The sequence below is a fragment of the Lemur catta genome, chromosome 22 (assembly GCF_020740605.2).
Source record: "Lemur catta isolate mLemCat1 chromosome 22, mLemCat1.pri, whole genome shotgun sequence".
NCBI classification, from domain to species: domain Eukaryota; kingdom Metazoa; phylum Chordata; class Mammalia; order Primates; family Lemuridae; genus Lemur; species Lemur catta.
The window spans coordinates 30,603,849-30,616,745 of record NC_059149.1 but is presented as its reverse complement, the minus strand read 5'-3'; the positions used below and the strand labels follow the sequence as shown (position 1 = coordinate 30,616,745).

General features: G+C 48.6%; 1 protein-coding gene across 1 annotated transcript in view; it reads left to right on the top strand.

Annotated features, from left to right (window-relative positions):
- MYOM2 (myomesin 2) overlaps window positions 1-9,079 on the top strand; it is a 55,343-nt gene extending 46,264 nt beyond the window's left edge. Inside the window, exons 32-37 of the mRNA XM_045535284.1 lie at window positions 2,851-2,956; window positions 5,374-5,537; window positions 5,790-5,826; window positions 6,611-6,633; window positions 7,170-7,225; window positions 8,291-9,079. Of these exons, the coding sequence (XP_045391240.1) occupies window positions 2,851-2,956; window positions 5,374-5,537; window positions 5,790-5,826; window positions 6,611-6,633; window positions 7,170-7,225; window positions 8,291-8,608 (704 nt within the window). The 3' untranslated portion in view covers window positions 8,609-9,079. The remainder of the gene's footprint in view (window positions 1-2,850; window positions 2,957-5,373; window positions 5,538-5,789; window positions 5,827-6,610; window positions 6,634-7,169; window positions 7,226-8,290) is intronic.
- Window positions 9,080-12,897: the final 3,818 nt, after the last annotated feature.

Here is a 12,897-nt window from a genome sequence, read left to right as displayed (position 1 = left end):
CCACCGGCAGGGCACAAGGTTTCCGGTTTCCCCAGGTCCTCGCCACACTTGTCATCTTGTTTTTTGACAGTAGCCATCCTAAAGGGCATGAGGTGATGTCTCACTGTGGTTTTGATTTGCGTTTCTCTAATGATTAGGGGTGTTGGTATAAGTCCATCTAAGTCCAGAAAGTAGGAACACAACTTGCAGGCTAACGTTTGGCCGGGTCAGTATCATTCTTGCAACTCAGGCATGTGTAATCCGCTTGCTTGGATCAGGCATCCCGTGGGTGACTCTTCTCTGTGGGTGGCAGAGTTAATTCCCATGGATTTTGTGGCTGTAAAGAGGTGTCTGCATCTGTAGGGTGTATCCTAACCTAGATGCAGCTCGGTATTTAGGGAAGCTACCGGGCCGGGTCCTCACACGTGAGTGGAGAAATTGTCTAGAGCTGCTCTTGCTCTGCTCAGCCTCTGGTCTCTCTGTGTTCCCTGCCCGTCCTCTGGGCTTCGTTGGAAACTTCCTGGGCTCATGATCGCCTATTGATTCCAGTTGTAGTCTGAGAGATGACTCGGAACTTGCCACTGTTTGTTTGTTTGTTTGTTTGCTTGTTTTTGAAATCAGCAAGCAATTTTAATTTAGTTTTCTGTTGTTTCACCATTCCAAGTCAGTTTCATTCTTACCTATGATCTCTTTGTTCTTCTGTGGATCTATTTTAACCCTGTAACTCATATCCATGGAAGAAGTTCTATAGCATTTCACTTACATACATAGGAGATTAATTAAAAGTAGAACTACCATTCAATCCAGCTATCCCATTACTGGGTATCTACCCAAAGGGAAACAAATAAATATATCAAAAAGATACCTGCACTTCCATGTTTACTGCAGCACTGTTCACAATAGCAAAGATACAGAATCAACCTCAGTGCCACTGATTTTTTTTTTTTTAATTTCAGCATTTTACTGGGGTACAAATGTTTAGGTTACGTATGTTGCCTTTGCCCCACCTGAGTCAGAGCTTCAAGCGTGTCCATCCCCCAGATGGTGCACACCATACCCATTAGGTGTGAATATGCCATCCCCTCCTCCCCCTACATCTGCCCAACACCGATGAATGTTACTACCTTATGTACACATAAGTGTTGATCAATTAGCACCGATTTGCCACTCTTTGACCCTCTTTAAGATGATGTGATTTCCATCCTTCTCTGCTTGAGGCTGTCTGGCTCGCTCCCCTCTGTGGTTTTATGCAGGGAGAGCTTTAGGGGTTGTTTCCTCTTCAACAGATGCCGTGAAACTTCAGGGAGAAACAGAGAGGAGGGAGGGGTCTCCAAATATCATTTTGTTTTTCTGCATGGGCCTTCAATTATGGCCCCAGTTTCTAGCAAATCAGAGTATTTTCAGCACCCCTGTGTTTCAGTTTACAATTTTCTCCATTTCCTCGTCTCTTATTCTCCTCCTGCCCAGCGAGGGTGTGAGCCGCTGGAGCAGGTGGGAGGGGTGAGCCCGTGTCACGCCCTTCCCTGCACCCCCCGAAGCCTGCAGCTGGGATCCCACCCCCCCTCTGTCCTCTTCTCCTCTCGCTCAGCTTCCATGGAGGGGGCTTCTATGTGTTTACTTTTTGGGTGATGCTCTTTCTTACCCCATGTGCACTAAAGAATAAATGGAAAACAAAGAACATCACAATCATGGCCATTTTTATTTCAGTGTCTATTTCTCTACCTAGTTGGAGTCATAAATAATTTGTTTATTATTTCTTCCCCCCACACATTTTCTAATAATTTTCTTTGTTTTATTTAGATTTTATATCTATTTTTTCTAATAATGGCATAATGTTTCATGGAATCACAGGACCATGGCTTAAACTCTTCTCTATTGGGATAGTAACAATTTTTCAGTATAAATAACTGTACGATGCACATATGTGGCCAAGGAGAGGCTTTTCAATATTTAGGAATATTTCCTTTGAGTGAATTCCTAGAAGTGCAATTACTATGTAGAATACTATGAATAGCTTTAAGATTCCTAATGTAAGTTTAAAGTTGCTCGCCAAAATTAAGAAATGCTGTTCAAAAAGCCTCCTTGCCATAACATCCTCATCAGCAGTTTGCAATCATATTATTTTCCTTTATCTTTGCTATTATATGGTATCATTTTCAGGTAAGGAAACACCAGAAGTCATGTAAATTCTCTAAGGAGGCATACCTAGCAGTCCCTGCTTCAAACTCAGAGCCACTGCCATAATATAACCATAAGCTGCTTCTTAACCTCGTTTTCTGACTCTCACCCCGGACCATCCACCCCAAATAGATCAAATCAGTCTAAATTTGTATCCAAACACACTACCTGTGTTCTCAGTTCTTAAATTTTTCTTATTGCCTGTGGTTTCTGCCTTCTATCCTCTGACCCAATTTTCACTTGTCTTGAATGGCCAACCTGGGTCCTACCAGCTCCTTGCCCGCTACCTAGAACTTTTCTGCTAACGCCTAATCTCCCTTTTGCTGATTCTCCTCGATGCTTGAGACCTGGAGCCATTCATGTAGCATTCGCCACGCTACATTGTTACTCATACTACTTTGTCTCCTCTTAAGGCAAACTGATAAGTGGCAGATGTTGGTTCTTTTTTTTTTTTTTAACAATAATGTGTCTCTCACAGTATTCTGCAAAGAGGTTTTCTAATAATTCTACTGTGGCGAGTGGCTATTTAATGAATGGACACGGCACGGGAATTAAACGTAAGAATCTGTGGCCGGCCGGCTCTAACACGCGCACGTGGGAGGACGCCTGCACGGATGCTCCGTGCCGGCCGCAGCACCTGCCCTCAAGACAGCACACACCGCTTTTCTCAGGTCTGAGTTTTGTTTTCCACAGGAATGTCTGCATCTCCACTGAAGGTGCTCTGCACCCCGGAGGGAATCAGACTGCAGTGTTCCATGAAGTACTTTACGGAGGAAATGAAGGTGAACTGGTATCACAAGTAAGTGTGCCTGCAGTCCACGGAGGCTGCAGCCGGGACGGGGCAGCCGGGGCTGGGACGCTGAGCTGCAGGGGACACATCGGGGCACTGCCAGTCCCTCAAAACGATACGATTCTGAGCAATTGTGACCACCTCTGGCTCAGCACAGGGAGCCATCGTGGCCGTGGGGAGGACTTGGAAGAAGGAGAAAGAGAAAGAAATGCCTGAAGGTGTTAGAGACAGATTTCTCCAGTGTCCCGAGTTTACCAAAAGTGGCTCTGCTCATAACGTGCATTTTACCTGCCGCCAGCAGAGAGCCAACACGGAAATGATACTTCACAACCAGGCTCTACGTTTCCAGTCTGTCAGTTCCCCACTGGGCTTGATTAAAAGTAAAAGGACCAGGGGGCCGGGTGTGGTGGCTCACGCCTGTAATCCTAGCACTCTGGGAGGCCGAGGCGGGAGGATTGTTTGAGCTCAGGAGTTTAAGACCAGCCTGAGCAAGAGCAAGACCCCGTCTCTCCTAAAAATAGAAAGAAATCATATGGACAGCTAAAAATATATATAGAAAAATTAGCCGGGCATGGTGGCGCATGCCTGTAGTCCCAGCTACTCGGGAGGCTGAGGCAGGAGGATCGCTAGATCCCAGGAGGTTGAGGCTGCTGTGAGCTAGGCTGATGCCACGGCACTCTAGCCTGGGCAACAGAGTGAGACTCTTTTTGAGACTAAGTAAAAGGACCAAAATAATCCAATCATTAAAACTAATGATTCTTATTTTTTGTCTAAAAGTATATAACGTTTAGTCCTATTTTACTTCTTGACTATTAAACGATACTGAACTATAGTTTAGACTATACATTAAACTATATTATGCAGTTATATTCTATAACTAAAATATCTGGGTATATTTCACCATTTGACAATTAAGTGAGCTCTTATTAGGTATCAGTTGGAGACATAGAAAGTAATATGAAAATTTGTTGAAATACAGTTTAGCCTTTTGGGGCTAAATGAGCCACTTCACGAAATCTGCGATGCCAGGAGACAGCAGCTGAGGCTTGCACCGTGCGTACTGGCATATTTTGCTTTCATGGGTGACATCAGATCGATAGAGCACGATGAGAATCTTGCAAAATGCAAGCGTAAGCAAAGACAATTGTTCTTTGGTTAAAAATGCCGAGACGTATATCAAGGACTGTAGAAAATACCACTTTACAGGAAGGGTTGGGAACCTGTTCAGTGTTGAGTTAGGAGCAGGCAGAGAGGGACTCAGCAGAAATGCTCTTCGGAAAAAGGATTTTGTTCTCTTGCTCAAAGGTGAAATTCATCTATCACCCAGACACTGCTAGACCTCAAATTGTGGAAGTATTGACCACTTAAGTCTCAGAAGTATCTCAGAAACTAAAGACAATTTCATAGTGTCTTTATAGAAGGGAGAAGATAGCAAGCTTCAGCCTCAGGGTGTGTATTTTAATCTAACTCAGGAGATGTCACGCGCAGAGGTCGGCTGTGCAAATGCTCCCCTGAAACCGCAGTGCACCCTTGGGCTGACGGAGGGGAGGGGCCTGCGGTGCCTCATAGACCCCCCCCTGGCATCTCTGCCCTTGGGGGTCCACAGGGCGGGTGGGGGCCGAGGGGCTGGTGGGACCCTCCCTGGAGCCTGGCTGTCAGCTGCTAAGAGGTGCCCTGGGGCTTCCGGAACAGCCCCCCAGAGCGAGAGGCTCACTTAGAAGGTGCAGGGTGTCTCCAGTCCCTGCCTGTGTTCCCGATGTTCGCTGTAGGAAAGCAGAGGTGGCCGGACACGCTACATCCTCAGGCTGTGCCAGGTTGGGCCATCTCCATTTGGGAATCTCCCCTTTTATCCACACTTCCCTTAACACGGGGAGGCAGGGTCTAGATGGCGCTCAGCTATCTGAAACTATAAAACATGTTATTGTTAAGGCTGAATAACGTTTCTGTACACGCATGGACGGCGTCTTGTTTATCCCCTCATCTGCCGGTGCACACGTGCGTGGCTTCCAGCTCTCGGCTGTTGTGACCAGCGCTGCTAAAATGTGGGCGTGCAAATACCTCTTCAAGACCCGCCTCCGTTTCTCTCAGGTGTATTCCTGGAAGTGCAATTGCTAGATCATACAGTAGCTCTATTTTCAATTTTTGAGGAATTACCATACTGTTTAGAGTCCCTCATGTTGTGACAGGTATATAATAAGTAATAGTATATCTTTCAAAATGAGGTGTCATTTAATTTTAGGAGGTTTTCAGATCTGAGTTACTGATGTAGTTAGTCCATTTGTTAATCGACAGAAAACTCTGTTTGGATGTTAGCGTCAGCGAGTGAGACACGGCTTCCTGCCCACCGAGGCAGGACAGTGCCCCGTCGGGGCTGTGTGTGTAACGCAGAGACCCTAAATTGCGTGTGTCCTGTTGCTTTTCAACAGAGATGCCAAGATTCCGTCCAGCGAGCACATGCGGATCGGAGGCAGCGAGGACATGGCCTGGCTGCAGATCTGCGAGCCCACGGAGAAGGACAAGGGCAAATACACCTTCGAGATTTTTGACGGCAAAAGCAACCACCAGCGCTCACTGGACCTGTCTGGACAAGGTAGAATCACTCTTCGGCGTCTGATCCCTCTGTATTTACGGAGCCATTTAGGTGCTAACAGGGACGGCGTTATGTCGGGAGACCATCTGATTCTGTGGTTTCCATCCAGAGAAAATAATCTCTGAAAAATCAGTGTATCCACTTAGCTGTGTATCAGTTTTCATTGACCACATTCACTAGTAGGACATCAGAGTGAATCAGCAAAAGCTGAACATTGCAGCAGTTAGTAACATATGAACTATTGCCTTGCAGCTTTCGACGAAGCATTTGCAGAATTCCAGCAACTCAAGTAAGATTTTCGTATTCGGTTATTATTGTATCATGCAAGGGTCCAGTTCACCCCAAGTCATTTTGGCCACATGTGGGAATATGTGTAGATGCCCTGGTGACCCAAAGAGCCTGCTGCCCCTGGGATAAAGGTGACAATTTAATAATTCCACATGTAGAAGGCAGGCATTCTCCTAAACCAGAAATGCATTTATAAATTAGCTCTCTGGAGTCATAATAACCCTGGATTATTTGAAATGATTAAAATGAAGAATTTCTGAAATCCTCATAATCTTGGCAACACATCCTTCAGAGCAACTTTTTAAAGAATAATCCAGGATTTTCAAATGTCTGTCTGAGCTTTAGCGTATCCAAAGCTGAAAACAGTCTCTGGCCCACGTTGCGTTAATCTGTAAATATTTCTTGATTGGGTGCAGGGACAAGTCAGATAAATCAGAAATGGACAATTTCAAAAATAGCTAAAAGTTTCCAATGCAATCTGGTGAATTTGGTGAAAAAAAAATAAATCCCTTCAATCTACGAGTTTGAATGCGAAACTTTTCTGTGGGTTTTAACATCTGGGTATCAGGACATTTTCCCCCTAATCGTGGGCAGCCGTCAGGAAAAATATCTAGATGTACATCCCAGACCCGGTGATCCGAGCGCGTTCTAGGAGAAAGCCGTCCACCCTCCTGCTCTCTTCTGCCCCTACCACTAGTGAACTCACAAGTGTGTGTGCATTTTTGTTGGAAGCTCTTTCTTAATACTCTTTTTATTCTCTCCTCTCTTCCCCCTTTAATTTTTAGGGCTGCTGCTTTTGCAGAGAAGAGTAAGTACATGTTAGATTGTAATAAGAATGATGTATAATTTGGGGTGGGCAAAAGGGCCCGTATTGTAGACAATTGATTTTGTGCATTAAGTACTTGCCAGCAAACCTTCCCGCCCTCACTCGACGACGCCCCCAACACTTGCACCCCTGCCCTGTGGGGACGCGTCCTGCACTGCTGCCCCCATGTCAGCTCTGCCACCCTCTGCCCTGGGGACCTGCGGTGCAGGGGCGGGACCGGTCCCCGTGTGCCCAGCCGGGGCACAGGCAGCTCTCCTGCGTTCGGTCCATGGTGAACTCTTCCTGCCTAAAGCCCAGCTCTGGTCCCGTCCTGCAGTGTCACAACCTGCCGCTCACGGGATCAGTGGCTTCCTCACCTGTGGGTCGTCCCTCGGTGTGAACTATGAGCTTTTTCTCCCCTGGTCCTCTCTCAGGAGAGTGCAAGCTCCTCCCCGCCTTTCCCCGGTGCCCAAGGCACCTGCTCAGGACCTTCGGGGTGTTCTTAACCGAGTTCTTAACCGAGTGCCTCCTTGTTGCAGATCGTGGCAGGGTGGTCGGCGGTTTGCCTGACGTGGTGACCATCATGGAAGGAAAGGTAGGAGCGCACGGCAGAGCCGGGACGAGTGAGGATTTAAGCAGCACGCAGTGCAGCCCTCCTCTCGGGCCCAGAGAAGGGAAACCTGGGGAGAGAGTCGTGTGTCCGTGCTTGGCCCACGGGGGACTTGGACTTCCCACCCACCTTCCCTTACTCCCGGCTGCCTCTGATGAGCCTGTATTATCCAAGCACAGAACAGCCTAATGTTCCGGATCCACAGGCCGAGCCTTTGGGACCACAGGGACCACGTGTGGCTCAGGCAGCTCCCGGGGGCCCTCCGTGTTCGTTCGGAGGAGCCACTGTAGGGGGAGGAGGTGCCACAGCCCACGCCCCGCCCATCTGTGCAAGGTGCAAGCCGCCGGCTTCCACCCTGAAATAGCGCAGCTTCTATAAAATGAAAGAAAAAAACCATCTCTGGGCCGGTTCCCAAGGTCATTTTGGAACATGTAACGGAAACCACTTATTGGGGTTTTACTGTGTCGCCTGTCAGTAGAATCATTGATATCTAATTCGTGCATCTTGGGTTGCTTCAACGATTCCAACTCAATGTCATGGCGACGTAGATACTGGGGAAACTGAGAAATTAGCAGTCGTGTTACTGCATCATACACTGCGAGTGTGTTTTAACCACGCGTCAAGGATGTATTTGCTGCGGCCGTTTGCTAGTTATGAGACCATATACTCTCTGGATTTGCCAGAGGAGCTGTGGAAGGGACCCACACGTCTAAATATTGAGGAAACTTAGAAACGAGCTAAATGTATCTACTGCAAACTGCAGAGCTTCATTACCTTCCAATTCTTTAATCAGCTTAGGCCGGGGCTAAAAACTGAGAATAAGCAGGACAGGTTATCACTGATTTTTCTCACGAGTGCCCCACCCCCTCAGTGGCCTGTTCGCACCCGGCGGTCCCTTGGCCCCTGGGGTCCAGGTGTGTCCGTGTGCGACAGGCTTGCTGAGGAACGCATGACACATGTGACTGCGTGTGGCTGGGGCTCGCCGCCCAGGGCGGTAATGTGGCTTTTCCTTTTCTGACTCTTCCCTCTCCGCTCACCTCTCCCCCAAAGACGCTGAATCTGACCTGCACGGTGTTTGGGAACCCCGACCCCGAGGTGGTCTGGCTCAAGAACGACCAGGACATACCGCTCAGCGACCACTTCTCGGTGAAGGTGGAGCAGGCCAAGTTCGTGAGCATGACCATCAAGGACGTCTCCTCCGAGGACTCGGGCAAGTACAGCATGAGCGTCAAGAACAAGTACGGCGGCGAGAAGATCGATGTCACGGTCAGCGTGTACAAGCACGGGGAGAAGATCCCGGAGGTGTCCCTGCCGCAGCAGGCGAAGCCCAAGCTCCTCCCGGCCTCCGCCTCGTCTCCGGCCGAATAGAATTAGTTTTTCCAGCCTGCAGACAAAAAAAAAAAAATCCCAGGAATGCCGTGTGTTTGTTCCTGATGCTTGGCCGTGACCAGAGTGACCTCGTGTGTGGGCAGATGGCTGGTTCGATGTCGTGCTTTTAATTTTTGCATTGGGTGATTATTATTTTATATCTCTCTGAGGGGAAAAGCTAATGTTTTCCACAAGGCTGCACAGCTTCCGTGCACAGGAGGGTGAACAACAGGTACCTGCAGGCGAGCGGGTCGCCAGACGGTGCCGATGTTTCCGAGGACACGGATTCGCTGCCCAGGCGTGCATGGCGTGTGGTGTTCTGCGGAAAGCGCCGTCCCTGCCGCGGTTGTGCTCTTTGGGGGCTGCAAGATCCAGCAGCTCTGAAATTCCCGCTGTGGAGCCTCTGAAGCATGTGTTACCTGGTTACACTGTGTTTTCTCTTGCTTTAGGCTAATAAAACTGTAAAAGGCACCTTGTTGTGGTTTTCCTGAACCAAATCGCCCCCCCCCCCCATCTGCTCACGCTCCTGCCCTGTTTAATCATGGATCAGAGTGCAGGTGAACAGCTGGTCGGGGACCGTGGGCACGGCCCAGAGCGCCAGGCCCGGTGAGTCATGCCCGCCCGGGAGCTGGTTCCGGCGGTTCCGACCCAAACGTCAGACAACAGGTGCCGGCCCTGAGCCGCGCCCAGCACAGCACAACTGCCAGGGCGCCTGCATTTTGTGCGAGGATTAGAAATGTTACCTGGTGATTATATTGGGGATCTAAAAATCTCTGCAGAGGAAAACAAAATGTGTAGGTGGCTTTTTCCTTTTTTAGTGTGCTAATTAATGCAGAAGTGGTTTTAAAAGAAAGATGCTCATTTGAAATGATCATGGTACCCATGGAAGAAAAATTAAAACGTGACTGACTATAGAAGGTCTCTTGGTGCAGTTAAAAAAATATTTAGGATCCACATATCCTTTCTTTGAACTTTTCCTTCCTTTGTTTGGAAAGAGGCCAAACTTCCTCTGGCATAAAAAACCTATTTTAATATTTTAGTTTTACAGTTGCTTTATAACAGATACAGCGTTGACCATTAAGAATATTTTATCTCTCTGTGTCTTTAAGGCCAATCCAAATTTTATAATATTTTGTTGTATTTTTCAAAGGTAATAATACAAAAATCCTAAAATTTAAATATGTCCCTAATAACACAAAGCCAGCTGAGCGGGTTTCCGTAGCAGTAAAGTGAGTGTCAACGAGAATTTAATTTTTATTTTTCCCTTCTCTGTTGCATGGTGAACTTGAGCTGGGTTTGTTACGATCGCGTAGCAGAGCAGCATTTCCAAAAACAGCCCTGGCAGGGGGAGGCAGACAGACCTTTCTATATTTAACCTTTATTTAGTTAAACAGAATTTGCTATTTTTCAGCTTAAAGAGTCATTTTTGTTTAGCAATTATGGGTCACAGGGAAGGATTAAAATGGTTGTGAATTTCCTAAAGCCACGTAATATTTTTAAACAGACTTTATTTTATTTATTTATTTCAGCATATTATGGGGGTACAAAAGTTTAGGTTAGGTATATTGCCCATGCCCCCCCCCCCCGCCCCCGACTTTATTTTTTTGGAGCAGTTTTAGGTTGGAAGCAACATTGAGCGGAAGGTGCAGAGAGCTCCAAGCCCTCCCTGCCCCGACAGGTGCAGCCCCCGCTACACCCCCCCAGAGCATTCCCTACACCTGACGAACCCGCGTGGACACGTCACCGCCACCAGCCTGGATGTCACTAGTTGTCCCAGCCTGGCCTCCCAGCGCTCTTTTGGAGTAAAGTTGCACGACAATCATAGCCTTAGACGCTCTCGTGCGCAGCCTTTTAGCAATTCTTGTCGCTGAATCGCATGAACCTGGAGAAAGGCCCCGCGGGCGGGCGGGGGTTGCCTGGCCCCGCGCGGCCTCTAGGTGGCACTGGAGAGCAGACCCTGCGCCAGCCGGAGCCCGGATCCGTGGGTCCGATGCAAACGCATCCCTTAGCGAACGGGAGATTATCAAAGGCACTATGCTCACCCCAGCGACAAGGACAGGTCCGGCAAATGACTGTCTCCAGGAAATAGCAGGTCATTTTGAAGGCACTAACAGAGCTTCTTAATCTGCACATGATACACATTAGAAGGCATAAAACATGCCTTCTGAGATATTACAAGGCTCTTATTATATCAGCAGAGTCATAAAGACGTGTGATCTATCTATGCATTAAGTTTGGGCATGAATTTTAAACATTCCATGTTTCAAAGAGGCGCGCCAAAGGCAGCAGGCTCGCTCGTTTTTCAAGGCGGCAAATTACAGCGCTGAAAATCTTCCCATTGAGCATCTGACACGGCAAAGCCATCGCGGGGTGGTGATGAGGCAGGGAGCCGCGTGCACCCAGGCGACCTGGTTTGTCCTTGAATACTTTCTCCACGGTTGTTCTGCTCCTTGATTTTTTAAAAAAGAATCTTTTAGTTTGTATATCTGGGAGAAGCGGCATCTGGGGGGGCATTAGAAACTTTTCCCATCCTTTGTTTTAAAGCAACGGAACATGGTTAACTCTTGAGGTCTTTATTTTTTTAATTTTAACTGCCCTGTTGAGGCATAGTTAAATAATGAACGGGATGAGAGATTACATATAATAGTCTCATTTTTCACTGGCTTAAAAATAGATTAAAATCCTACCTAGACATCATTTTACCCGTAGAATCACAACCGCATTTGTAAAACAAAGGGAGCACGTTAAAAAGGCATATGGCAGGTGTATCATGGGGAGTATATTAAAAAGGTATATTAAATATTAAAATTGAAACAGACAATTCCAAGTCAGTTCCGCCTGACGGCACCATAAGAAACATCCCAGCCCTTCAGCTTCCTCCGTAAGCTTCGGTTCCCGACTTCAACTCTGATTCACCGTTCACGTTAATTTATATCTGCCTTTATTTTACTGAAGCTGTGAGCCTACTTCTCCAGTAATGCAAATATCATTTCTCTGATTTCCTTTAACACACTGCTTGTAGGGAAGTGATTAACCAGCGTGCAGCGGGAAGGAGGGAACTCAGCTCTAGTCCTGAGTCCGTCAGAACCCGGCTGTGCAGCCTCGGGCAAATCCTGTTTCTTTTTCTGTGCCTCATTTTCCTCATCTGTAAAATGGGATCCGCAGTTTTCAAACTGAGCTCCACCTGTGTGCCCAGAGGGATTTCACGTGCGTCACCTGGGACCCCTGGACGCACCTGCCCCTCCACGCCAGCCGGCTGGCGTCTTGGGTATCGCACCTCCCCGTGAGACCCCTTTCCAACGGTTTCTTGGAATCTTTGTTTTCCCGTTAGGATCATGTGGTTCAAGGGTTTTCTAAGGTACTTCTCAGACCTAAAATCTTCGGATACCACAATTTCTGTCGTTCTCATTTTGAAGACGGGTAAATTCAGAATCTCAGCTCCTGACCGTCAGCCGTGCCGAGGGTGGAATGCAGCTGCGCCCACCAGGCACACCCCAACTCTGTGGCCTTTTGTGCATGTCCAGGAGGGTTCGCACAAGTCTTAAGTCCTCAGAGGTCTCCTGATTCCAGGATGGCGGAAGCCGGACACCCACTTCTACACCCGCTGTCGGAGCTGCCATCGCTGTGTGTCTATTCCCTCGGCTTTCTCTACGGCCTCGTCAAACCATTAAAAACGCTTAAAGAAACAGGTCGCCACAAGGTAAGGGGTGGCTGGGTTCCGGGCCCCACTAGGTGAGAAGCTAAGAAACAGGACATATTTGAGTTTTCAGGACTCAGCGGCACCTGCGGAAAGCAGGCCCGGACAGGACGGAAAGGGCGGAGCGATACCGCAGGAACTAGCCCAGGTGAGCTCGTGGAGGAGGCAGAAGGCCCTTCACAAGCAGGTGCCAGTTTGGGACAGCAGGAGGGGTTGCCACATGCGTACTCAGCGGCTGGGATCTGGGAGGGAAATGAGGGACGTTTTCTGAGGATTCTGGCCCTGGGGACCTTAAGCTCCCTGGGGGTGCAGGTGTCATGTCCTGGGTGTGGCAGCCAGAGGGACAGAGACCTGGGGGCCTGGCCAGCAGATGGGTGGGGCCTGGCCAGCAGGAGGGTGGGTCCTGGTCAACAGGTGGGCGGGGCCTGGCCGGCAGGTAGGCAGGGCTTGGCTGGCAGGTGGGTGGAGCCTGTGCTAGCAAGTGGGCGGGGCCTGGCCAGCAGGTGGGTGGGGCCTGTGCTAGCAGGTTGTGGGGGGGGCAGGCAGCTTCCAGTCCCACCTCCCGGCTGCCAACACTGCCATAGAGTGACTC